General features: G+C 41.1%; 1 protein-coding gene across 1 annotated transcript in view; it reads right to left on the bottom strand.

The window, feature by feature from the left end:
* Positions 1–27,360, bottom strand: part of LOC103755006 (myosin heavy chain, cardiac muscle isoform) — a 37,432-nt gene extending 10,072 nt beyond the window's left edge. The window contains exons 1-27 of the mRNA XM_029960647.1: positions 27,273–27,360; positions 25,787–25,850; positions 25,596–25,694; positions 23,641–23,744; positions 23,078–23,216; positions 22,369–22,487; positions 21,148–21,297; positions 20,112–20,282; positions 18,895–19,074; positions 17,474–17,606; positions 15,616–15,683; positions 14,530–14,617; positions 14,183–14,300; positions 13,771–13,894; positions 12,936–13,072; positions 12,299–12,554; positions 11,636–11,878; positions 10,846–11,022; positions 10,198–10,343; positions 9,485–9,575; positions 8,157–8,546; positions 7,052–7,178; positions 5,839–5,957; positions 5,160–5,356; positions 3,783–4,132; positions 3,094–3,218; positions 240–355 (exon numbers count right to left, since the gene is read on the bottom strand). Of these exons, the coding sequence (XP_029816507.1) occupies positions 240–355; positions 3,094–3,218; positions 3,783–4,132; positions 5,160–5,356; positions 5,839–5,957; positions 7,052–7,178; positions 8,157–8,546; positions 9,485–9,575; positions 10,198–10,343; positions 10,846–11,022; positions 11,636–11,878; positions 12,299–12,554; positions 12,936–13,072; positions 13,771–13,894; positions 14,183–14,300; positions 14,530–14,617; positions 15,616–15,683; positions 17,474–17,606; positions 18,895–19,074; positions 20,112–20,282; positions 21,148–21,297; positions 22,369–22,487; positions 23,078–23,216; positions 23,641–23,742 (3,866 nt within the window). The 5' untranslated portion in view covers positions 23,743–23,744; positions 25,596–25,694; positions 25,787–25,850; positions 27,273–27,360. The remainder of the gene's footprint in view (positions 1–239; positions 356–3,093; positions 3,219–3,782; positions 4,133–5,159; positions 5,357–5,838; positions 5,958–7,051; positions 7,179–8,156; positions 8,547–9,484; positions 9,576–10,197; positions 10,344–10,845; positions 11,023–11,635; positions 11,879–12,298; positions 12,555–12,935; positions 13,073–13,770; positions 13,895–14,182; positions 14,301–14,529; positions 14,618–15,615; positions 15,684–17,473; positions 17,607–18,894; positions 19,075–20,111; positions 20,283–21,147; positions 21,298–22,368; positions 22,488–23,077; positions 23,217–23,640; positions 23,745–25,595; positions 25,695–25,786; positions 25,851–27,272) is intronic.
* Positions 27,361–27,735: the final 375 nt, after the last annotated feature.

Below are 27,735 nucleotides of genomic sequence, written 5' to 3'. Positions count from 1 at the left end.
ATGGGTTTAATTGTACTCTGACAGAGGCTGATCTGACAGGAATATTTGAACTAAGAAATGGCACTGTGATAGGATTACCTTTTGGCAAAAAGTCAGAGCTGTCTTGGTTTCTGGTACAGACAGTATCTGCTTGTTCTGGCATAACTACCTGTGGTGCATTTGACTGGCTTGGGTCTTGAGCACTGTTCTGGTCTTTTGAGACTTTCCCCTTAAAAAACATGCTGCTTCCAGCACGGTACCTTATGTTTTCCATTTCTTCCTCCTTTTCTGTAAGTTTCCTTTCAAACTCTGCTTTAAGCTGAGAAAGTTCAAGTTGAAAACGAAGGGTCTTGCTTTCTTCATGCTCCAAAGCTCCCTGAAATAGAAAGCATCAAGAGCTTGCAAGCCAAGAATTGCTTTTTTTTTTTTTTTCAAATCACAAACAGCTGCACAAAGATGATTCCTTCACGCATCTCTTCCTGTTTCCAATAGCACTACTTCCTCCTTCTCTCTCTCTCTAGGCAAGGACATGACTAGCTTACATGGCAAAACAACACATTTACTTGCCTTCTAATGCAACCTGACAGTTGGAAAATCTGAGCAGCAAGCTCCTCAGAGGACAAATTGTCAAACAGTCCACAGCTCATAAGAAAATCCCCAAACGAAAACACCTTTGGCCCTGCCTGCATGGCTTTGACATCAACAGCTGTTCCCTGCTCTGCACCTCTGTAAAGACACCCTCCAGAAATTCACAGGCTTGTAAGGGATAGGAACAAGCTAAAACAAGATTATTTTTAGGAAGGTGAGGGGCCCCACACATCCATCCTCCAGCTCACAGAAATCTCTCCAAATCACAAAGTGTTGGAAGCCTCCTAATTATATAATCTTATTAGGCAATATGACTTCAAAGGAAGAAATAACAGGTATCACCTCTGTATGACAAAATGCAAAAATACTCTGTCATTCTTTCGAATTAAAATGAATTGTCTGTGAAATAGGAGAATTTTGTTCCTACGTCTTTATTGCTACATTTCTCTCATATATGGAAGTGAAGAACTAAGCAGACAACGGCCCATACAGAAATAGCAAGGCCTCTGACTTTCAGGTCTTGCATAAATCAGGCTCAGTGTCATTCTGTCCCCTTGTTGATTGAACAGAGAATGAAAGCACAGAACAGAACATCGTATTTTTTGGAAGTGCTCTCTGAGGGTGGAACTGCACAAGCTTAGCTGTGCTTCCCTTGAGATGATGGAAACAGAATGGAGGTTCTGAAAACAGAGCTGTACAAAATCCTTGCTAATCTCTGGCCAGCATGCAACAACTACAAGTCAATCAAATGCACACTTCATGCCAAGGAGCCACAACATATTAATGGGAACAACACACAGAAGTTCTGTGTCACCAGCAGTGACTGCCAGGGACCCAAATTCACAAGGGAGGGAGAAAAACTGCATTAAACCATCTCTTCCACAATTAAAATAAGATACGTCACCACTTTACTTTTGTTACTTTCTAATATCACAAAGATTTAGGAAGCCATTCCACACAGTCCAGGAAAGTAAAGTGTGCCCCTTAGGTTCCTCAAGAACTGATGTATTCTTTCTAGCAAGGGAAGTTTTTTGACAGAGTACATAATCATTCTCCACATCTCAGAGCTGTGGAAAAAAGACATACTCTTCCCTCTGCTCTGATAATGACACTCGTTTGTTTGGCTGTGAAATCTTTGCAATGTATAAAGCATCCTGTAACAGACAAAACAAGTTGCACAGCAGTTATTAAATGGATCCCTGTCACTGGATGATGTTCATTTTAGCAGATATTATTTAGATGCAATTAAAAAAAATGCAGCCTTCACTAAAAATCCCTTGCTATATGTTGTGTTGTTTCTAGCCAGCACCACCTACACCCCTTCTTAGCTTTGCAATGCACCTCACTTTTGAGAAAACCTGTCAGCTGAGCCCTTTAAGTGAATAACAAGTATTTCCATTTGGCTTGTTCCATAATGTTGTTTCTGGAAACTGGGATGAGGCAACCCTCTTGGGTATGTGCATACTTGTCACTGCAGAAATTAACACAGTGAGGCCAAATGTCTTTATCAAACTCCCGTTTTCATTTGCTTTCTGAGACTACTGCGTCTTCTTAAGCAGGCTGCAGTATCCAACACACTATCTGAGACCTTATAAAATTGAAAGTCATCAGGAGGTTTGTTTTCTTATTCTCATAAATAGGAATTTGCCGTTGGAAACTAGATGGCAGAAATATCTGATAAAAGAGTATATGACCATAATTTTCAGCAGTTTGTGTTTTTCGAAAGACTGTAATATTCTACAGTAAAGTGAGTAAGGACTAAATTTTGAGGCAGTGGGAAGAAGATTTCTGAGCTTCCTGAAAGTGAAAAAAACCCCCAAAACACGAAACCAAACAACTTAAGAAGGGCAACAAGGCTAGTGTAGGGTCTAGAAAACATGTCTTGTGAGGAACAGCTGAGGGAGCTGGGTTTGTTTGGTCTCAAGAAGAGGAGGCTCAGGGGGCACCTCATCTCTCCCTACAACTACCCGAAATGAGGTTGTGGTGAGGTGGTGGCCAGTCTCTTCTACTGCATCTGCAGTGAGAGGACAAGAGGAAATGGCCTAATGCTGAGACAGGGGAGATTCAGATTAGATATTAGAAAAAAAATTTTCATTGTTAGGGTGGTCAGGCATTGGAATAGATTGCCCAGGGAGGTGGTGGAGTCCCCATCCCTAGAAGTGTTCAAGAGGCATCTGGATCTGGCACTGGGTGGTATAGTTCAGTGGTTTAAAGGTTACAGTAGTAGTGCTGGGTGGATAGTTGGACTGGTCTGTTCCAACCTTGATGATTCTATGATTCTAATAAAAAATGAAAGCTACAAGGCACCTCCTTTGAAAGGGCCTCCACTGATAATCATGGAGCTCACATCTCCAAAAGTCACGGCTCAGTCTTGAAGACACTGGCTAGCCAGGCTGGAGGAGCTGGGTGCAGAGAGATTGCACGTGCTAAAAATCAACACATTGGTTATGTTGCTGAGAGGATGAAAAGGACAGAAAATCCTGATAAAGACACCTTTCCCTCTTCCCTTGAGCCTTCTCTCCTTACCTCTGCTTCTTCCAGAGCCAGCTGAACTTCTGACTTCTCTTGTTCAACCTGCTTCTTGATTTTTTCTATTTCATGGAGGCTCTTGTTTCCTTCACTAATCTGATTTGTCAGATCAGAAATCTCCTCTGTAACAAAAGAGGATGGACGGATTTAGCAAACGGAACATACTGCAATTCATGGAGTGTGAATACAGGAATCATGCCTCAACCTGCTACCTCAAGGGCTTGTCTGTACACAAGCCCTGCCTTACTTTTACTTGCAGCAACTTTTTTTGCCTGAACAACTTGAAGGCACAGCCTTTCTTGTGAATACATTTTGAAGTGGTTATAGTGATTTAGATTTTATCTGTGATCTTCAGGCTAGCAACACCATGCTCTGCTTTGAGAGCTGTCTAGGCTTCATTCACTGCACCTCTGTCATCTTTCTTGTTCCTTCCCTGAGAATGGCTCCTCTGTCAGTGACCTTTATTGGCAGGGGGGCAAAGGGAAGCCTGCTCTTCTCTGGCCATACCAGTTTCTGTGTTCAAAACCTTCATTGCCAGCATCAGTCAGTGTCTTAAATGATATCAGAAAGCTCATCTCAGGACGAGATAAACACCTTTCCCCACAGTTGCTACAGGGCACCTGCATTCCTCCAGCTGTCCGATGACGTGGCTCTTGCACTGGCTGCAGGACCTGAATGAAGCCTACCTTGGAGGTTCTTGTTTTCCCTTTTCAAAGTCTCCAGGTGGTCCAGTGTCTCCTCATAGGCATTCTTCAGCTTGAAGAGCTCAGTGCTGAGGCCACGGGCCTCCTTCTGGGAAGCCTCCAGCTCAGCCTGTGACTCTTCATACTTCTGCTTCCAGTCATTGATGATCTTGTCAAACCCGCGCTGCTTCTTGTCCAGGGAGGCAGCTGCTGAGTTGGCCTTCTCCAGGTCAATCATCATGTCCTCCAGCTCATTCTGCAGCCTGTGCTTTGTCTTTTCCAGAGAAGAGCACTTGGCATTGGCTGCCTCAATTGCTTCCTCAGCTTCTTGCAGTCGAGCAGCAAGCTTCTTCCTACCAGGTGGGAAGACACAGTGAAATGAACAAGTGTCACCACTGCTGTGTTATCCAGAAACACTGGAAACAAAGCAGTGTCTCAATAAATCAGTTTTGAAAGGGAAAATGGGGAGGGGTCTGGAGGTGAGGCAAGGGGAAGGGGAAGAGAGGGGGAAATCAAGCCTCTATAGAGAAGGGACTATGATGGAATAAAACCCCAGCTTAAATTATGAATGCTGACATGTGGCAATTAATTTTGTGCATGTGTGCCTGTGTATGAATATTTGAAACTGAACTTTTGAACTTACAGACACCAGCTTGCTACTTACTAGCTGTAACCAGAATGGGCTCGCTGTAAATATTTCATAAGACCTGGTCTAAATGACGGTGTCATTTTTCTCCAATTAAGAGATATGAGGTAACCACCAATTAGGAGGCTACTCATGCCCTGGGCTTTTGTTCATAGACTATTTAGATTGGGAAAACAGGGGTCTGGCAAGAAGAAGTCCTGGGAAGACAGGATGACCCAGAAAGAAGATTGTGAAGATACTAGATAGAGAAAACATGCTGGAAGTGGGAGAAGATCCTAAAGATCAGAGATATGTGGAGGCAGATCCTGGAGATGTTCAGAGACCTTGCCCAGTAACACCTGAGCCTGGTAACTGGGAGCAGCTGCACAGTGTGAGCCAACATGACTTTCTGCCCTACTTTCCCAGGGCAGCCCATCATCTCCCAGCTAGGAAGGGAAGTCAAGACCAAGAAAACAGCACTGGGCTGGGGCAAAGCTAGTGAGTGTGAAAGATAACCAAGTAGGGCTATCTAATTTTGTTAGTACTCAAATGAACTCCAGTATCCACAACCACTACTCCACAGACAAGGACTCAGCAGAAACATTGACCTGCCCAAGCAATATGAAGAACAGAAGGACAGCCACAAATAACAGCAATAAGTCAGAGGGACTTTTCCAACCAGGTTGCCCCGTTTCTTAGCACGTAACAAGTCCTAGGAAGCAGAGTCCTGCCAGACAAGGGCACATAAAACTCACTTGGCATCTTCCAGCTCCTCAGTTCTCTGAATGGCATCAGTCTCATACTTTGTTCTCCACTGTGCCACTTCTGCATTTCCCTTAGAGAGAGCCCGCTGCAGCTCTGCCTTGGCTTCTTGCTCCTCCTCGTACTGCTCCCGCAAGAGATCACAGTCGTGCCTGGCCGCTTGCAGGGCATGAGCCAGGGCATTTTTGGACTGCAGGGATAGAAAGGTCACAGTATTGCAGGGTTACCTACAGCAAAACCCAAACAAACAGCCCCTAGAAGTTCCAGTGGAGGCTTAAGCCTTTTTTTCTTTTTGCCTCTGACTTTGACAGTCTAGGTCAAGTGAGGTAAGAAGTGTTTGAAGTCATCCCTAACTAGTGACATGTGGAGGAAGCTATCAAGACTGAAGATAATTTAACAGCTTTGGAGAAACATCCAAACATTTAAGATGCAGAATCTGAGACTTTGGCTATCTTACTGGGTAAGTTTTATTTAACATTTATAGATGCTGATGATTTTTCCCAAACTCTTCTCTTGTCACTTGCCTTAGTCAAAGGCAGGAAAGTATATCAGTACAATTGGCAGGAATCACTGTTGCTCCTATGTCTCATTTCAGCTTTTATCCAGGCCTCGACTGAACATAGACATTTTTCCCCATTCCATTCCAACGAATGGGCACAGTCAAAGCATTACCTTGGTTTCCTCTTCTAGCTGTCTCTTAAGTTCTTCAATCTGTTGTGTAAATGATGTTTTCCCCCGGGACAGCTGACTTATCAGTGACTCCTTCTCTTCAAGTTGTCTAATAAACTCACCTGCCACAAGATTCAACAAACAAACAAACAAATCAGTATGATGAAATGACAAAGTCCCAGTCAAAAAATCAAAGTCCCTGTCCAATTCTGCTGAAGAAAAGAACTTACAGCGATTGTGACTGACCTTTTGTGAAGCTTCTTCCAATGTTATAACCATCAGACACTTCCCCAGGATAACTTTTCTTAGGGTTTTTTGGCTTTTTTGTTTGTTTTTTTGTTTATTTATGGGGTCGTTTTTATGGGTTTTGTTGTTTGTCGTTTTTTAATTTAATTTTTTTTGTACTGCCAATACTTTGATTTGTTAATTTTACTTCAGTTCCAGGATTAGACTAGATTGCTGCTTACTTTCACATGCAGCTGTAGCTTGCTTTGTTTATACTTTTTCACTACTTTACATTGTTTTTCCACAGACTTCTTTTCAGAGGACTGCAAAGCACCCTGAGAACCTCACAATAACCAGCATGCAGAGCAAAGGGATATATAAGAAAAACTTAGTTTAGCACAAGAAGGGTGTCACTGCAGGGTGAAAACTGCAACCTTAAAGGAGTACAGAGAACTAACAAGTTCTTTGAAAATACATGGAGCAGTTATATCTGATGAAGGTGCAGAAATTAAATAATACTGGTCTGGCTAAAAAGGTAGCAAGAACTTAGAGGCTATGTGGTATTTTTGGTCACATATGAGCATCTTCTAGGGTGAAATGTCCAAGGTCAGATTGAGGAATGTGGTGTTCAACACAGAGAGCAACAGTATGCCAGCTCCTTCTTTATCCCTCTTGCACTGAAGGATGGGTGTACATGTCCTTGTTCCTGAAACTGGTTACCTAGCTGGCACATCCATTTTGGCTCAAGAGATGGTATCACAGTATGCTAGTAAATATGGGTATAGGTTTGTTTCAAAAGCCAGTCCAAGGCAAGGTCCCACCACCAAGGTTATATAAAAATTAAAGATAGGAATGTCAAAAGACACAAAAACTACTGCTCCATTCAGCAATCCTAATGCAGGTACCTTCAGAGCAGATGCCATTGCACAACACATCTCACCAATGCGGTGCTGAGGCACCCCTGATAAATTCCTGGGAAACATGCACATACCATTCTCACTCTGGAGTTTTGTCTTCTGAGTAGTGAGGTCATTCATGAGGCGAGTCATTTCGTCCAGTTTCGTTTTTGTCTCATTCAGATGGTCTTCATAAGTGCGACAGAGTTTCTCTGCATTGGCCTATTGGGAGTCAGGAGAAAAGACAAAGAGAGCTGTAGCCTCCTGGTACACATTTGGAAGCTGTAGCCTTCCAAATGTATCCTTTTTTTCTGTGTGCATGTTTATCTTTCAGAGAAATGGCAGACAGCAAAGACACAAATACCAGAGCAGTGGAGCAGGGAAGAATAGCCCCATGGGTATGGTCCCACGTCAGGGGACTCCCCATCAGACCACCTTCCCCATTTGTTTTCCCTAAATTGAATTCCGCCAGTGTAAAAAGACTCTGATAAAACTTCAAAGGCAGTCACATGCCTATGAAGTTCAGGCATAGCCTCGTCATAATTGCTAGATGGGAAAATCACCTCCAATGAAAATTGCTCTACTGATTCTGCTTTAATTACCATTTATCATAAATTGGGTTTGATGACAGCTTTCTAACTCTGCGAATACTGACATTTCTTTTCTTCACTTGCACTGAAGGAAATCTATTTAGAGTGCTCTGAAAGCTACGAAGATTATCTACTCAGGAGACAAAATCCACAGTTCATCTGGGAAAATATACAGTGTGGTCATGCAAGACTTTGCTTTGCACTCCTTGCTAACATGAGTCAAAACTGTGAAACAAGGTCAGGACCTGAAAGGACTCTGCTTAGGGTGAGAGATTTCCTGCCTTGGATGCCATCACCCCAGTTGTCACTAGCCTGGGGAAGCCTAATTTAAGTGACACATTTTTATGCTCTGAGATACATGGAAAACAGTATGCCTGGGACTGGGGATGCACTATGTGTTTTAGACAGGCCAATTGCTGTCCTATCTCCAGGTAAGAAGGGTTTTTTACCACCAGCTGGGGAAGTGAGACACTGTGCACATAAGAACCCTCCAACTGCAAGACACCGCCTTCTAAACAGCTCTGGCTGTACCAGGTGTCCTGGGAAACCTTAAGACAAGCCTTAGCTACCCATGGCTTTGGGGGGCTTTGGGAAGCCTCAGGACCCTTACTTTTCCCTTGACCATCTGCTCCATGTTGGATGACAGATCATCCACTTCCATCTTCAGCTCGCTTTTCTCCTTTTCCAGTTTCTGCTTGACCCGCTGCAGGTTGTCCAGCTGCTCCCCCATCTCGGCCACACTGTCCGCGTGCTTCTTCCTCAGGGTGGCGGCCGTGGCCTCGTAGTGCAGCGTGGCCTCCTCGAGGTCCCGCCGCAGCTTCAGGAACTCCGCCTCACGTTTCTTGTTCATCTCCAGCTGGGCAGCTGTGGCTCCTCCAGCCTCCTCAAGTCGCTCGCTTAATTCCTCCAGCTCTCGGGCCAAATCTGATCTCTGCTTTTCCACCTTGGCTCGAGCAGCTCTTTCTGCTTCCAACTCCTCTTCTAGTTCTTCTATACGAGCCTACCAGAGAGACATGAACACTTTTTGGTCACCCACATGAGATTCCCATCAGAAGACCATGGAGCACCTCACAAATTGTTATACCCTCTGCCAGCCCACGTTTTACAACACTGGCAGCTCAGCAGCTAAAGGACTTGTCCGTTTGTGCCAGTAAATCAGATCTTGAGCTACAGTAATGATGATGAGTCATATCTTTCTCACAGTACGTTGCTCTACAAGTTCTAGTTCAAGACATTTAGGTCCGGTGCATTGACCTTATACTCCTGTATTTGACATTCAGCTGAAGTATATGTGAGGACTCGCTAGTAAGAGTAGCAGCAATAAATTGTCATTTTAAGAGCTCTGTGACTGAAGTAACTTCTCTTTAGGAGTGTTAAGATAGGATTTCAAATACAGCAGTGTGAAGAACTGCATGGATAGCAAATATTCATTGGGAGCAGTCTTTTTTATTAAAAGGTTTTTTGACCAATCTGCACTTTACATCCAGGTTATACAAATATTCTTTATTTAAAAAAAAAGCAGAGCTGATATTTTCAAACATTTTGTTTGGATGGTGCTGACTTTCCTTGGCCTTTTCATTTCTGTTAAAAGTTTCCTGAGCATATAAACCCTTTCTCTAAATTTCAAATCCATGCTTATCCCTGCTGAGCTCCTCCTCAGCAACTACCCTCAGCTCCATGGTCTGGAACAACGTTATTTGGTTAAAGCAAAACACCAGAGACATTCTGCTTTGCTTGAAACTGCTAGCATTCTGTGGTCATATGTCCTGCTACTGGGAAGGAACCACATCCCGAGGGAAAAGGGAAGTGGTACAGAGATGTACCACTTTCTGTCTCAAAGAGGAGCTGCAGGTAGCCATGAAAAGTTTCTGCAAGGCCTTTCAGTGAGGCACAAAGAGAAACTTATCCTACGATATATGAGAAAAAAAGCAAGCTGACCTGAAGCTCCTTGATCTTCTTCTGCAGCTGCATCACTATAGCTTGTTCATCTTCTATCTTGGAATTCAGCTGGCTCATTTCAAATTCTTTCCTGCCATAGAAAGGAAAATCCTACTGTGACAATTTGCCTTGTAGCTTCAAGTTAGGCTTTTGCAATGTTTAAACAGTTGTTCAATGAAACTTCTAACGTATCTAAAAATGAAAACAATCCTCATATATTGCAATTTGCATGAAAACACATTTTCCTCTGAACAGCGGTTTCCAAGCCAAGCCTCTGCATGCATTTGTGCAATTATATTTCTGGCTCTCTGTGTCATACAAAAGTAACACTATTTTCAGACTCAATGGAAAAATACTTTAACAGTCAGGTCTTCCAGGTCTTCCAACAGTACTGTCACAGATAGTTAGGATGAACAGCTTTTTAGAGTGTTCCTTCAGCTTTCTTCTCTAAGCAATGAAAACATTAATAACTTTTTGTGGGTTTTTGTTTGTTTGGTCGGGTTTTTTTTTTAATGCCACAAAGTTTAATAAATTCTAATGTTTCAGGTATACTGTGCAAAAGTAAGGGTTATTTTCCCTCCCTTCTTGGCTACGCACTCTCATAAAGGAATTTCCTTTTAGCCATCATCAGAGCAGGATGACACACCTGAAGGCTCTGAAATAAGAATGGTAACTGTGCTGCTTTATTTTGTACAGCACTATCAGCTTCTTACTTTTTCAGCTTTTCTTCCATCTGCAGCTTATCATTCTCCAAGTCCATGACACTCTCTTGGGTCAGCTTCAAATCTCCTTCCAGTTTGCGTTTTGCCCTTTCTAGATCCATCCTCACTTTCTTCTCTTGTTCAAGTGATCCCTCAAGCTTTAGGAACAAAGTCACTTAGTAAATATATTGAACACAGATGGTTTACAACACTCAGATGTATGCTGTGCCCAGTTCTGTGCTGAGCTCTAGCAAGCTGTGAAGCAGAAGTACTTTACCCACAAGCACCATTTTACATTTTTTGTTTTCTAGCAGCCAGTGGGCATTTGGACTAAAGAAATAGAACAAAAGGGTTAGTCCATGCTTTACAGTTGTGCAAGAAGTACAGTTCTCTTAGCAGCAAAATTCTGTTTGACTTCATGCCAGTTACTCTGCAAATGCAAATTGGGTGGATTTTGCCAGGTTATTGCAATCCTTTCAAAGGCTGAACTACACAGATAAATTTTATAGTATTTCTGTAATTATACTTTTTACAGACAGTACAAGGACTACATTTCTAAAATGAGAGGAATACTTTTCAAAGCTTTGCAACCTCTCATTCTCATGAAATCTGTTAAGTGGTGGACAAACAAGCCTGGTGAAACATGAAGGCAGAGCTTACATCATCCACTTGCTGTTCCAATTTCACTTTAGCTTTGCTCAGTGTGTTGACTTTGTCCTCCTCTGCTTGTAGGTCATCTAGAACTTGCTGATGAGCTTCCTGCAAGGACTTCTTCTCCTTAGTAAGTTTGCTGATGTTCTCATCAAGTGTCGCCATTTCTTCTGTCAGATTTTTGACCTGTGTGAGAAAGGAAGATGTATTTGTAAGATTTTGAAGGAAGGGATTATCACGACATGGGTCAAGTGACTGTCTGTTCTGAACTTGTAAACAGGAAAACAAAGGAAGAAAAAAGGATCTCTCCTCTCCCAGCACCTTGTGGCTTTTTGATTGAAATTGCCATCAAGGAAGTCAATGTGTGCCAGTTCTTGTTGCGAGTGTAGTACATTATTTCAAATATAATAAATTTTTTTCAGAGTCACTCTCATGGTGATGGACTCCAGCTTCTGATTCTTTCTGGGAGAAGCAGGAGATGAGCTTTACATTTACAGAATCTAAGCAGGAGAGATGGAAGAATTCATGGTTAGGTTACAGCAGAAAATTGTTTACTTAAAAATGCCAAAAATAGACATAATTTCTTAGCTGAATTGAAGCAAAACTCACTTCAGAAAAAGGGAAACGGGCTCAGAGTTAACAATTTTTATCCTATAAGGTCAAATAACTGTATATACTGATCCTTCAGTGTTACTAACAGTGTAAAACACTGTAAAACCATCAGAAGACCAGTAGCACTTGTCATAAAGGTAATCCATGCCCAACCTCTTCTGAACACATGGTGAAGTTCTAAGCGCACCTTGTTTTCAGTAGCATGCTTCTCCTTCTCTACTTTTGCAAGTGTTATTTCAAGATCATCAATATCCTTCTTGAGCTCAGAGCACTCATCTTCCAATTTTCTCTTCTTGGAAGTCAGCTCAGAATTCATCTCTTCCTCATCCTCAACCCGCTCCGTCAGTTCTTTGACTTTGGCCTCCAGCTGAATCTTGGATTTAATCAACAAGTCGCATCGTTCTTCAGCATCTGCCAGAGTGTCTTGCTCCTGGTGTGGCACAAGAAAGAGGACAGCAATGACTGCCTGGCCTTTTTTCTTCCTCACTTTTTCCCTATCATGTAAGTGGTCAGAGAACCTGATCCAACGCTACAGAGCAGTATAAGGAAAATTTCCTACTCTTGATTTCAGAAGACAAGTAATTAATGAAGCAGAATGAGACTATGTTAACATGACTAGTCCCATATGGGACAACTTTCACTTCTTACTGCCACAGACAGTGCCTTTGTACAGAACCTCTTACCGTTTGTTATATGCTAAAACATTAGATTTTCTATCCACTCTAATTTTTGGCAAGACTCTGATGAGATCAACAGCTTATTTTAATTAAATTGTACTAATACTCTGGTCCGTAAAACCTTGAGTTTCAAAGAACATCTAATAAGTATATGAATCTATGTGTCTACTCACAGCTTGGAGCTGGAGAAGCAGATCATTTTTTTCCTGAACTAAAGAAACTTGCTTTTCTTCAAGTTCCTTTCTCCGGGCTTCAGATTTTTCCAGGGCCTCCTTCAGTTTCAAGAATTCTTCCTTCATATTGGCCATCTCCTTTTCAGTTTCTGCAGTCTTCAGAAGAGGTTTGATCTTAAAGAAAAGCTTCATCCAGGGCCAGTTCTTGACAGCCATAAAAGCACGGATGTTCCACTGAATTACAAGAAGAGCATCCCTGGTTTAAGAGAAAACAAACAAAATTCCCTAAACCTCAGCCTGAATTGAAAAAGTGAGGTTTKTTTTTTTTTTCAGTTTCAGTCAGTTTCGTGGCTTTGTTCTGAGCAATATTAGGAACTTGTACTAGATTCCAAGAGATACAAGAAACTTCCTCCACATTTTCAGAGACACAAAAAATTTCCAAATCTGATTTTTACCAGAGCTTCAGGCAACTAATATACAGTTTTGTTTTATGCAGTTATTTTCATCATACATCCACTTTAAGCCTTTAATTTAGGGTTATCTATAGCCTTAGGGACCATAATTAATGGCTCTATTCAACTTATAATTAAATGGTAATTACTATTGTCTGCTAAGATTTAAGGGGGTGCCTTCATACCTGCGCTCCACTATCTTCTGAAACTCAATCCTCATCAGTCTGCCGCGTGCTCTTGCCTGGATCATCGTCAAGATTTTTGCAAGTCTCTCATCCCTCATCTCTTCTAGATGGCCCAGGAGACCAGCCTTGAAGAACACCTGGTACATGCACAGATGTCATTTCACCATGACAAAGGATTTTATTTCAAAGTTACACTTTGAAATAAAGTGTATTGAAATAGTTCTTACTGAAATAGTTCAGGATGGTATTTTTGTTGACACATTATACACTATACAAGTATGGAAGGCCAAATACTACTTGCATCAGGGACTGCATCGTACAGTTCCAGAGTTGTTTTAAAACTGGGGTTTATCTCCCCAGTTTTGAATAGGCCAAACTACTGTATTGCCTCAGTACCTTTCAGCTGTGGCAGGGTTCTAAGTAGGTCAGCTGAACCACAACTTCTGACTCCCAGAAATCCCTGCTAATGGGATCATGTCAGAATTGTACATGGCCTCATTTCAAAGGCTGCAGCTGATCTTGTGGTCCATCTCTGTTTGAATGTACATATATTATATTAAATAAGCTACTGTTTTACTGAGGGGCATAGAGCATCAGCTGCTGCTGTGTCCACTTGTGTTGCTGTAATAAAAGCTTTGTGGGAGCTTGACCCAGAGAAATAATGTTCCTTTAAGAACAGCTTAAAACCTACTATCACTGTGCTGCTATTTTGCTGGTTTCTTGTATTATTAAGTCTCCATTAATCGGCACCACCAGAAAGTGCATAGTGTCCTATTCTGAAAATTAAATATTAGATTTTCTCTTTACATAAGCAGTGATGATCTTTTCTAGTTACCTTGGTGTGTCCAAAACGATATTGGGTATGGTCAACATCTAAAGATGCCATCAGTTTTTCAGCAGCTTTTCTGCTATCCACAAACTTGTCCTCTGGGATCGCACCTGGATTCAGAATGCGGTACCTGTTAATAACAGATGAGCAATGAGTAAAATTGGCCTAATTCTCCTTTGGTTTTTCTTCCCCCTTCCCCCAAAACTTTAAGAAAAAAAAAATAAAATCACCCAGGGTAATTTTCTACATTGCATCTACGCAGACACAAGGAAGAGCAGAATTCTGTCTTCCGTGTTCAGGCAAACTGAATGGAAAATAAACTTGAAAGGAATAAAATACCTCAAATAAAAATAAGAAGACATGTTTCGCCTATTTTGAGTCATGCATTAGGATAGGAGACAGCATAGCTCTGCATTACCTTTGTTTGAAGTCAGCATAAAGCACCCTGTTTGGGAAACCCTTACGGCAAATGCGGATGCCTTCCAGGACACCATTACAGCGGAGCTGATGCAAGACAAGGAATGCATCCATTTCACCTGCAGGGGAAAACCAAGGCTAAATTAAATTGAGTTTCTCCATAGGGCTTCATCTTCACTTCCCTGAGGAAATAGGAAAATGTGAGACGTCATCTCCTGAAAGAGCAATATCATTGAATAAGGTGAACAGCACAAACAGTATTTAAGTACTATCTGGTGACTTAGAAGTAAGTAATAGAATGACAGAGTTAAATATACTAAAATTCTAAGACTGTTGTGTTTTCCATACCTGGAGTTTTTGATTCATTGGGGATAATGCATCGTACAAAGTGAGGGGCTGTAGATTTTAGGTTAGTCATCAGCTTATTTAAATTTTCCTAGAACAAACACATTAAAAACACAATTAGCTTTACCAGTTTAGTGGAATTCCAATCACTTATTTCTCTCTTTGGTTTGTTGCTTGTTAGGCTTACTAAGGTCATATTTCTAAAAAATCTCCAACTAAGTTGTAAGCTTGCCAAAATTATTACAGAGAAATATGTTCAAATAAACCTAAGTAACTTTATTATAGGATTCCACTCAGTTGTGGTAAAGTCTTAAGAAGACATATGTTTTACTTGGAAGCCCAGAAATCTCAAAAACAAGATGAGCAGCAAGCAAGATGTTGTATCATCCTGTGGAGCATTTCTGTAAAACCAGTTGCATTTTCGCCTCATCACTTCCCCACTCATGATCGTGAAGAGTACCTCCAAACAAGATCAAGTGACGTGACAAGTGGGAAGTCACTGCGTTCTTCTGTCTTAGGTTTTCCTACATTAGAGCTTCCTCAATGTTACCCATAAGAAATGGTAAAAATGATAAACCACAGGACCCATTTTTCCCCAGGCATGATCCTAGTGGCAGCTTCCCCCAGGAGCACATGCCAATCCCAGTAGAAGTGGATAACTGAAGAAAGAAGAGACTATCTGCCACTTTGTTCAGCCATGGCTGCTTTAACCCTAGGATCCAATTCCAAGCAGTAATAAAACAGACATTAGCAAATTATTCGTAATCAGTTCCTGTTCCAAAGGCAGGCATGAAGCTGTAACCTACAAAATAGGTGATAAAATTTGTTCTCAACATTTTGTGATACTTTCTCAAACAAAATAAAAAACCCACTTAATCTCATGATTGCTCAAAGATGATCAAATGCAGCAGCTCCTGACACACAAAATTTTAATAGCAATGTATTCCCTTAGCCAAGATCAATAACCCAGTCTCCAAATCAAATTCCAGCATTTGAATTTCATTTTTTTCTTGCCCATTACAATCCTTAGCATTCTTCTTCAAAGCATTGCCTTAACTGAAACCATCAGGTGAGGAGAGATAAGCAAACCTTGTGCAACGATGACACTGTTTGAAAAGAAGCACCTTTCTTGCGTTTCTTTTCTCCACCCTGGTCACCTAAGGGGAACAAAGAAACATAAAACAATCTGTATCTCAGTAAGAGGTGCGGGCAGGATGTGGGAAACAGGCAGACCATTTTAATAGCACTACTCCCTTTGACTGAAAGGCATAGCTAATGACCTGATAGCTCTGATTGAGCACATCATGTGTGATACATCAGAAATTTGCAGCTCTCTGTCCATATTTAGGATTTTTGTCAAAGACCACTGCAAGTTTTCTGGATTGCATTTGCATTTCAGATCTATACCGCATTCTTGTTATGCAGAAAGTCCATAAATATGAATAAGGCAGAAAAATAACTTTTAACAAAAGTCATTTGTAGTTCGTTGAAAGCTCCATAGGGTGAGATGATGTAGAAAAAGAAAAACTTAAATAAAAATAATGCTTAAGGAAAATGTATACTGTACATTGTACTGTATAGGCACTGATTCTCACATGTCTGCTATGCAGACACTGACCTTGTGCAAGTAACATTTGTCTAGAATAGAGGGAAATAACTATTTTTAATTTTAGATAAAGTAGCTTTGCATCCCCTGAATTTTGCTTAAAGCTTGGAAGTCAAAATCACTCAGATCCTCCCAAGGAATGCTGGATTCTGACAAGCCCTTTACAAAGTTTCACAAGTTTCAAACATGACCCAAAAATGTACAGCAGTTGCTGCAGCTTTCTAAACAGTGGACCATTAGATCATTCCCAGGAGGTCTGGCATTCCGTCACCTGTCAACAATAGTCAACATAAACGGAGAAATGGAGAGTGCAACGTGCTTGATGGAATTATCCACAGCCTTTCCCCCTTCAGAAAGCGACACTGTTGAGACTGGAAAAGGCTAATCTGGACAGGCTGTTCCTTTCTCCTGACACCTAAGAAAAGCGAGGTAGGATTCTGACAGACAGGAATATCCACAGGCAAACAGGCAGTTAGTAATTTGCAAGGATTTGCTAGTGGTAGGATTTTTGTTATGTATGTTCAGGTCCATCTCATTCCATTATGAAGCCTTCAGCCTGCTTGCTTCCTCAGGAAGTGTCTTGTGATTCATGACAACAACATCTACTGAAATGAGGTGAGTAAAAAACAGGCTATAAGTGATTGCAACTTCAGGACATAGGAGCTACATCTTCGTAATGAATGCCAGTTATTTACTTAAGAGCAATTTGCTGGATGTTTACTACTTGTCTTCTCACAAATAAAACAGTTCCATGTAAAAGACAGAGATTAAATACATCCTCGGATGTATTTTTTTGTCAAACAAAAAAACAACAGCAAACAAAAGGAAGACATATTGCCAAAGTCTTCTACTTTGGCCAGTATGAAATGGTGTTCCTGTACCTTCAGTATCTACTTGCCACTAATCCAACAAAATATTCCAATACTCTTTCTTAAACTTGGTATTTCTTATTTACTTCAGGGTTGGTAGCAAGGACAATTATAGCATGGGAAAGAAGAGCTGTTCTTGTTCAGAGGTATTTTATGTACACAATTTTTTGTGTGACACTTGGCTGCATATCTGAACACTTGCATGCCTAAACTCCCACTGGAGTGTTCACAACACACAGATTTCCTTGCCAAAACTGCTCAGAGATATTACACATTCAAACTAGCTGACTTAATGGTCTCCTTGCTGTTACTGGCAAACTCCTACAGATGCTGTGTGCATCTAACTAATTAGTCACTGCCTCATCTAACATTGAGACAATTGCATTTGAGAGAATTGCTTTGTTTCTGAAATTCATTCCTGAGCAGACATCCCAAAAACCAAAGAAAACCCACGTGAGCTGTTTCTGCTTACCGCTGTCAGCGCCAACGTAGCTTTCAAACAAGCTTGCCAGGAGTTTGTTGGATGATTTTTGGAAAATACCCACTACGGTTTCATTAAGTGGGTCTTTGTTCTTCTCAAGCCATCCAATGATGTTGTAGGGAACCTACAGCAAGGCATTGAAAACAAACCAGAGGTTGCAAATGTTCCTCGCCAGAGCAGCCAGGAGCTCTTTATGGTTTGGCTTGAAGCCAGTGACTCCTTGTGAAGTGCTGTGCTTAGTGCAGTACCAGCTGCCCAGTTTTTTTATCGCTCCCCCTCCGGTTCTCTGCTTCCTAGCACCCAAACCTCTCTTTCTAATAGTTACCATCAGAATCTCATGCACCTCTTCCAAACTGTCTGGTCCCTACATTTCCCATGGACTCCATGTGCTTGTAGAGATACCACGTCATCGGTGGCCCAGAAACCCTACTAATAAGTGCTGAAGTATAAACCACACAAGTAATTATTTAACTTCAAAATAGCATGCTACGCTGAAATAATTAGGGTTTTCTGACAGAAATATAATGATTAAAAATCTGACTCCAGGACTTTACCACAGCTCTATTTAGTGTGAAAATATGTTCCATTATGAGTAGCATAACGGAATAGAAGTTCTAATTTTCTTTGCATAATACATTAACAACTACAATAAAGACCAAAATGGGCATTATTTCTTTTAATAAATAAAAAATGAGCTTAATGCTCAATTATAATTTGAAATTAACAGCGTCAGGTAAATTGCAGCTCTGCTGTGCTGAGGCTTCATATCATCTGTAAAAAACGTCCTGTGCCCCTCTCGTATTCTTCCCACCTATCTGGTCTGAAAACAAAGCTTTGAAACTGGGCAAGTTTTGGCTCAGGTTTCACAGCACTGAATTACATTGTTGTTCACCCCAGCATCAGCAGACCTGTTAATTAAACCCCCACAGCAGTTAACCACTCTTCCTTTTGCTAGTTTCACACAGTGGTCCTAGTATGAGTAAAAACTGATGTTAAATATTTTGTTTTGTTTTGTTTTGTTTTCTTTTTTAAAACCCTCCTGAAGTTAGGCAGAAATGTATCAGTTCATTTGTCCAGGAAATGAAGGTGAAGAGTTAGGTGCTGTTGCTGCTGTTTAATCACTAGTCTTAATCTGACTATAGGAAAAATGAAAAGGGCAAGGCATATTTTCAGCAGAAGCACTGTTAGCCTTCCTCAGTTTTTTCATTCTATTTGTGCACTCAAGGACCAGATGTCCTGGAGTCTGGTGGCATCTAACTGTGCTACAATACTTGTGCAGAGAGAGTAGGTACCTGCTTTTACTCCTCACTGTTCCTTTCTTCCCCTCTTCATCCTTCCCACCCTCTCTTGTTGTGTGCTATGGCCAAAGCCCACCTGGAAGACCTCTAATACAAGGCAGCAGAGGAACTTACTGCACCAGCGTAATGAAGGAGTTCAAAGTGAGCTTCGTACTTCCTCTTCTTGTCAGGTCTGGGCTTCTGTAAATTAGGTGACTTGCCAAGATGGTTGTCATAGAGTTTAGATTTGAACGTCATATCTGTAGCTTTCGGGAACATGCATTCCTCTTCAAGGATAGACAGGATTCCCAGTGGCTGTGGATTGAGGAGTATCTTTGTTGGAAAATGTTTAGGCTGCCTGCTTTCCGTAGCTGTGCAGCTTGTAAGTTTTATCTGATGGAATTTTAAGCCTGCAAAATTTTTTCTCATCCTGAGGAGGAAGCCTTTGCCTATTCAGTATGTCAGTTGTGCCTTAGGAGACCTTATGATGGCTTCCAGAAAGGGTTTGATTTATCTTTCAGGGCAATTGGACCAACTGCATTTTACCATTCTTGTTTCAGGAAAAGATGAACTAACGTCCTAGCGGTGGACAGATTTTTTATGAGGGACTACAATCATACACAGATATCCTGGCCCTGCAGAAGAAAGTGATTAAGTAGAACACCTAATAATCAGCCTTTCTACTCCAGCTCTTCCAAATGTCCTGATAGTGCAAAATGCAAAATTTCATGTTTCCTTTCAGATCAGCAGGGATAGATGCTGTGCCATAAAACATGGCAGAGAGATACAAAGGGAGATGTGGCTAGGGACAGCTGTGCCCACCAGGACCACACTATACTCACAAAGGAGGGAAAAGGAAAGGCATATCCCATGCTGGGGAAGTGGTGAGAGGTTTCTACCCTTTCCAGGAAAGAAAGAGCACAAAGCATTTTGTACATCAACATGTAATGTGAGAAACAGGAGTCTCACAGGGAGAGGTACAGGGCATGAGACTGAAGCATGGCATTTACCCTGAAAAGCTGACAAGTTTGATGTTAAGTATATGTGGAACAAACTAAATGGAAGAACAGCAGGGACAGAGAAAGACAAAAGTGCAAATCGGGGAAGGTTATACAGCTGTACAAATTACCAGTTACAGCTTGTGGTTACAGTTCACTCTGTAATGCAGACTTACAGAGGTAAAACTGAGTAGCCACAAATACTGATTTTCCTTTGATTCTATACTGTGTGTAGCAAGGCAAGAAACTTGTTCTGCTGTTTATCCTACTCTGTTCACTGGGCCATGAAGACATATCCAAGGGAGTATCATGATTAAAACCAATTCAGTAAGTATTCCTTAGCACTGTACATACCTTCTCAATCAAATCAATGCAGGCCTGCAGGTCCATGCCAAAATCAATGAATACCCAGTCAATGCCTTCCTTCTTATACTCCTCTTGCTCCAGGACAAACATGTGATGATTGAAAAACTGCTGCAGTTTCTCATTAGTGTAATTGATGCACAATTGCTCAAAGCTGTTAAACTGCAGAAAGAGATAAAAAAAAGAAGCATTTGCATTGCAGTTAACAGTGGAACAGCAAGAAGGAAACTGTTTACATCTAAAACCTTCTAAAGAGTAACTGGTTGAGAAACTACTGAGCATAAGACCGAAGGCAAGGGAGGAGGGAGTTCAATATCAGACAGTCAGCAGCCCACATTTGTTCACGTCTCTCAGGATGCACATGCCTTTCCTTCAGCAGCATGCCACACCAGTCCTGTAAAGCACAGCAACACATTTTTTGCTCTGCATGTATGGAGAGCAACATGTAGCAGCAACAGCATTAAGCACTTATCTTCAGGAATGGATTCCGAGAAACAAGAGCTGTGACATGCCTTTCTCACATACACTCCTGTACAACAATGATAGAACAACAGAACAACCCAGATTGGAAGGAAACCCTGTGATATGGCCTGTTGAAAACCTCCAGTGACAGGGGTTCTACCAAGCCCTGGGGAGGCTGTTTCAGTGCATGATTGTTCCCAGTGTAAAAACTTTTTCTTACGTTGATATGAAGATATATTGAGATACAAAGAGAAAGGAATATCAAACTCTATAAAAGATGCTTTCTCTAAAAAAGAAAGAATGGGAACAATACATTCTCCTAAAAATAACTCAAAGCATGTGAGATGTTGTCCCCAGGAACTACTGGTGAGTCCAGCTGTCTAAATGCTGAGTGGTTTTTACATTTGTTAATAAAAAAACCCATATAAAATCATATACACTATATGCTTTATGGCTTTCTCAGCACTTTGCCTCCTGTTCATTTAGAAAAAGGAATACCCACCCAGGAGCTATCGTTTGACATCTTTTATGTCCTTCCACCAAGTCCTCACACATTAATACTCACATCAAAGATTTCAAAGCCAGCAATATCCAGGACTCCAATGAAGAACTGTCTTGGCAGCTTAGTGTCCAAGGTCTTGTTGATACGGACCACCAGCCATTTGAACATTCGATCATACACTGCCTTAGATAAGGCGCCAACAGCATACAAAACCTAAAAGACATGTTTCAAAATACCACTGTGTGAGACAAAATCCACTGTGGAAAACAAGGATTTCAGTGCAGTAGCCTGTTTCCACGTCTGCTTACAGTTTAAATGAAATTTCACAATGGTTCTTATAATCACCAGGGCATACTTAATACAACACGCAGCTTCTCCTATTATATCTGCTGAATTTTTTTCAAATTATTGCTATGTATATATGTGTGTATACTAACGTACATAAAGTGCTCTTAAAGCACCTCTTTGGAATAAGCTGGACAGCAAGTTGCAAATGATTTATTCACTTATACTTCTGGAAGTTAGCTATCAGAAAGCTCACTTGCCAGATGCCAGCCATGATGTCCAGAGCTACTGCCAGAATAGGGGGTGAGGTCTGCGCTCAGGTTGATCACTGCCATTTGCTTCTAATTTTTGAGGGATGCAACAGCGTGAGCAATAGGAAAAGAGTGTCTAAAGTCTCTTCTTTAGCCTATGTATAACTACACCATTAGGACAGACCTCTCTGAAGCAGTTTTATAGTTTCTCAGCCTGTCTTCAAACAACAACTTTTATTGTAACCAAAATGCTGCAGTATCTTCTACAGCTGCAGCAGTGCTAACCAAGGACTTTTTTCGCCTCCCTAAATTAAGAGATACCTTTAAGTGGATATTGCCTTTAGCTGATTGAGGTCACACGGAGCTTAAAATTACATTAATAATGAATGAGTGATGAGTGAATAAATAATCCATGTCTCAACTCTTCCAGGTAACTATTCGCATCCAGAATTAGATATAAATACCCATGTGGTTTTACTGCACCTGGTTTCCTAGAGTGGCTGCTACTTACACATCAGAAAAACAATCCTATCAAAGGCAGTGCTGGCCACTATTCTTTTGTCAGTCTCTTTACCAGATTCCCTCACTTTCACTGTCTATTCCACCAAGTTTGGGGATATAAAATGAGAACAGGTACTAGAGGCTCATGTTAATATTTCTAGCAGTTTTCTGTCTCTGTAAGATCGAGCAGATGAATTCTGAAGGCTTGCAGGGCAGGTTTCCAAGTATCCTGAAAGCTTCACCTTACCTGTTCAACACTTTGACCTTTGGTCACATACTCGTTTCCAACTTTCACTCTAGGGTGCAACAAACCCTTAATCAAATCTGAGGAGTTGATTCCCATCAGGTAGGCAGCTTTGTCAGCACCTGGTCAAGAAAAACAAGGTTTCAACTGGCTTTGAACTCCTACATGGAAACATGCCTAGCCAAAAAAAAATAAAATGGAGTACATCCACTTCCAAAGAGAAATTGGATAAAGACTTTGGTCTTTTAATGATTTGTGTTAGGTGTGCCTGTACTCTCCGTTGTGGTAGAGAAGATCATCTGACTATACCCCAATTGCTGCAAGAATCACACTTAAGAAACTCTTCAAATTTAGGGAAAAGAACATATCTCTGCACTGATTGTAGATAGTTTCATGTGCAAGAGAAAGTAAAGAAGCAAGACCTGCAGACAGGAAAGAGAAAGCTAAGGCAGCAACATTTTACAGCCGTTTTGTGCAAATGGTCTCCAAAAGGGAATTTGATCCTGCTGGTCTGACTGTGCATGTTCACCTGCTGCTGAGAAAGGTTACCCACCACTCATCAAGCCTGCTACAAATAAAGCAGGAGCACTCTTGATTGAGCGGGAGCTACAATGTGCAAGAACAAAGCAAACAGGCTGCTGCTTCCTCAGCACACTGCCTGATACATGCCAGAGTGTTGAAGGTGAGGAGAAATTTTAGGTGTTATTCTTACTTTCAGTGCCATCAGCCTCTGCCTGCTCTTCTCTGGGTCTTTGTTTGAATTTCATATTCCCAAAGTGCATGATGGCACCTGTGAGCTTGTAGGAACCAGACTTCTCATCGGGCACAAATCCCAAGATGTCCATGGCTTGCTGTGAAAAGGAAACATAGGTATTTTTTCACTTCCCTACTCAAAAGCAATGGTGTTTTGCAGCCCCACAATCTACCTTTGCTGGCAGATATTACTATTTTGCTGAAGAATGTTACCACCCAAAGCAGCCCCAGGAACATCTTGAAGACCCAGCAGTGGCTGGGAGTGGGGGAACAGTTCCCTTTATCCAGCATTTTATACATTAAAATTAAAAGAACGTTGTGCCCATGGGCACATGAAGTAAGGCCAGATTCAAAAGCATAATAGTCTACCAGTCTCATGACCCCACAGTCTGAATAAAATTAAGACCCATTTCTGCTTTCTCTTTAGTAGTTCCAGTGACAGAAGTTAGGCTCCTCCCAGAGATTTTCCTCCCCACATGCACCTGATCTACGGAACCCAAAGTCAAATCCATGCAGGCTTACATCTGTTGCCAACAATTCTTCTCCATCATCCAAGTTGTCCACTGTAACTACTCCTTGGGAGCAAAAGTGGTAGTCATATGGGTTGGTAGATATCAGTAGCATATCTGTAAAAGAACTGCCAAGGTCAAAACTGCCATCCATTCAGGTTAACTTCAAAGATGGAGATCAAAAAATCAACAGGAATATGCATTTTGCTCTGCACAACTGGGCTGTTTGGTTGGGGTTTTTTTCAACAACTGCAGGGCAGCAACCAACTCTCTTATTCTACTGTTTTAGTCTGAAGATGATAATTTAGAGAAAGTGAGAATAAAAAGAATATGGGAATACTGCATACACATCTATTAAGCATGTATTGTAGTATATTGAGTTTGTAATTTCCTGTATAGCCCTACTTTCTGCCTTGTGTGCCTGTAGGGGTAAAAATGTCATCTAAGTAGAGAGAAGTATGAACCAAGACAAGAAGGATGTGCATAGTTTCCCCTTTTTTATAACAGACTCACAAATAGTGACTTCCATCACTCTTTGCAGAGATGCTTGCCTTTTGATAAACAAAAGTCTGAATACGGCTTGCTCTCTCTCTCCCCTTTCCTTTGCCTTCACATCAAAACCCACAAATTTATTTTCTAGAAAGCTAGCTGGCTTCAAAACTACAGGCAGAGATCTGCTTCCTTAAATCAACAGAAAGTTTCTCCCACGTGCAGCAGACCAAGGTTTGCTATAGATTTCAATCTTTTGTATACATGCACACGTGTATACTACATGTCCAAATATGCATGTATGCATGTAAATATGTCTATCAATATATGTTTATATAAAATCTTATTGTCTATAAGGCTATCTCACTTTGCTATGTAGTCACTATGTTATATATTCATTTACCTACATTTATACTTGTCTATACTTATCGGTATTTATACTTATCCATATTTAGATATGTATATGTTTATATACAAGCACATACATTTCTTGTCTACAAAACAGAAGTCCCTGTTGCTTTCAGCCTCTTCAAGAGCCTGCAGACTTGCTCATGCTTGCCAGAAAGGTGTGTGCTGTTGTAGAGTATACAGACAGTTTATGAGAAAGAGCATATTTTCCCAGCACAGGGATTCTCACAGGAATCTCAGTGCAAAGCTTCCTTGAAATCTTTCCCGTAATGTAATTGTCATTAGTTAGGCCACATAAAGCTAAGAGTGTTAGGGACTTGACTAAGCACTGTCAGGATAATAAGACTTCAAAAGAGATCATGGTTGCTATGGCCTAGTGGGAGTTTAGAAGAGCAATAAAGTGACTCCACAATGTGTTTCATAAAATGTGTTCCTTCAGAGCACAAATTGAAGTCAGCAAACCACATCACTTAAATAACTAGGGAAGATTTTATTCAAAGCATTAGGAGACAGCAGCAGAGACCTCAGCTTCTCTCTGCCCTTCTGCAGTGGGTCTGTGGGACCGCATTTAGCCAGGGGAATCTTGAAAGGGGTAATCACCACATAATCAGCAGCAAGCAGCTTTGAACATTCTCTCCTGCTACACAACATGCTGGGATGCCAGTTTTGTCGCTTGGGGCAGAAAGAGGAAACTAACTTTTCTTCACAGACCTATAAGCAGATCTTCTCATATGTTAAAATCTGGATAATTAAAGTTTTATCACCACGAGTGCTTTTGGAGGCATAGCATTTTCCAGATGTTTTGAGACCTCGGATTACAGAAATTCAGTGTGACACTTTTTGCCTTTATACTGCTACGTTTTAAAAGTCTTAAACTTTAGAAAAATGGTCTCTGTTGCTGCCACTGGAACAGTATCTCTGAAAGATTGTATTTGACAGTGGAAGTTCAGTTTCATCAAGTAGAAGTGTAAGGGCCTTTCTGCACATGAGTTTGCCCCCAACCCCTCCTTAGCCACTGTCCATTCAGTTGAAGGTTGGTTCTTAAAGGCCTTGGATCCACATAACGCTTACCTAGTAGCTCTGGTTTCTTTCCTGACAGGATTTGGTAGAAGATGTGATAGTCTCTTTCGCCAGGTTGCTGGAAAATCACTCGGGACTTCTCCAATAGATCTAGTTGCACAAAGGAAAATTCAGTGAGAAAGGCTCTCAGAGCTTTCAGATGAGCAACTGTATTTTTAAAAAGGAGAGAGTTTTCTGCTTACAAATCTCAATATCAGCAGATGACAGCTTGCCTGTAGTTCCAAAATGGATTCGGATAAATTTACCCTAATTCACAAGAAGAATATTCTAATTAGTGCATATAATATACACAAAGGGAAACAAAGGATGCTGCTTGATGGCAATCATTTGGCCTAAAGAATCAGTTCATGCCAACTCCTTGGATTTGCACAGAAGGATTTTCAATGAAAAATATCCAGCAATGATACTGTTCTTCTCCAAGTCTAATTCTGTACCTATAGCCATGTAATCTGCTTGTGGAGAAAGGATAACAGTACACTTATCTGCCAGGCTAAGCTACAGGAAAGCACACTGCTTCCAGTTTCATGATGCAGGTTTACTGTAACACAGGACTCAGAGCAATAAGCCTGGACTTAAGGGACACAAGCTCCTTTCTTTGGCTTCTCCTCATTTGCAGTCCTAAGTTATACGCAGCTACTTATGTCAGAAGGGTGGTGTGATTTTACATGGCTTTGCTCATTAAATTTGCATATTAATCCATCCCAATTCATAAAAAAATTAGTAGTTTTCACTTAGTTTCTCATATTCAAACACATAAACTTTTTAAAATAATTAATTTCTGTTCCAACTGACAAGCTCCTTGTACAATTGTGCAGCTTAATCTCTGTTCCAGCTGACAAGCTCCTTATACAGTTGTGTAGCTTTCCACAGATGCTTACAACCACACCTTCCAATTTAATTTTTAGCTAGGTTTGTTAGGGAAGCATGAGCTCCAAACTCAGGCTGTCATCCTCATGCCATTCTTTTTGGACTTCTGAGCCAATGTCAACCAAATGTGGCAGAGGCAGAGCTCCCAAACTATTGCTGTACTGCAAGCCTAATGGAAAGGAGGAGAGGCCCAAGGTCATGTCAGCAGTGAGGGACAAGCAGTGGGAGCTTACTGAGCCAAAAAGGTAGATGTTATGAATCAAAAGTAGGAGTACTGTTGCATGTGTGGGTCTGCAGAGAGGGATGATGTCAAATGGAGTAGGGACTGTGGTGTATTTCTGATACTTAGTGATGAAGTAGTGTTATTATAGGAAGGGGGAGTGATTTAGGCTAGAAGAAAATAAGGCTATGTAGCACAGGCAGTCCCACAGAAGATATGCCCTTCCTGTTCAGAGGGCTTCCTAAAGCTTGGCTTTGTTTGTCTGCTGTTAATTTTAAACAATTTAAACATTTTAAAAAATTATTCAGGGTGGATCTTTCTTTGTTCCTTTTTATTTTTCAATCCTTTCAGTAGGTTTGGTTTTAGGTGTTGGAGTTTTTTGCGTGTTTGGTTTTTTTGGTTGTTTTTTTGTTGTTGCTTGTTTGCTTGTTTTTCTTAGATTCTACTTAGTCATTCTCTGTGTGGAAATCCAATCATATTACTGGGTAAAATGTGAAGCAATTTATGAAGGGCTTATGACAGAGATATTATTAACTGGCCATTGTTGAATTAGACATCACTGCATTATGTTACAGACTTACAAAACGTGAGGAATTGTCGTTTCTCAGGGTTTTGGCATTTCCAAAAGCTTCTAGGGCTGGGTTTGCTTGAATGATTTGATCCTCCAAGGTTCCCTAGGAATCAAGATTGAAATACTATTGAGAAACCTACAGGCCACAGAGTCAGCTGTCAACTATATCTCAGCCATGCATTCACTTACAGAGTGGAGCCTCTACAGCAAAGTGATTTATTTAGCTTCACCCCAGGGGTGGCACAGTGTGAATGGCATAACAGCAAGGTCATCAGGCAATTACAAGTGCTTAAAAGGTCTCAAACATTCTGCTGCTCCCTACTGTTTTGCTTTGTAGTTTTCACATCTTGTGCCATCTGCATGCAAAAGAAGTCACTGATTCTTCCCGTGTACTGTGGAGCATGTGGGGACATTGGCGTCAGTGTGTGTAGGAGAGGGGCTATTGAAGACAGTGACAAGCGCTAGAATGCATT

This window comes from Manacus vitellinus, unplaced genomic scaffold (assembly GCF_001715985.3).
Source record: "Manacus vitellinus isolate BGI_N305 unplaced genomic scaffold, ASM171598v3 scaffold_28_pilon, whole genome shotgun sequence".
Classification (NCBI taxonomy): domain Eukaryota; kingdom Metazoa; phylum Chordata; class Aves; order Passeriformes; family Pipridae; genus Manacus; species Manacus vitellinus.
The sequence above is the reverse complement of the archived record's forward strand: the minus strand, read 5'-3'. Positions and strand labels throughout refer to the sequence as shown.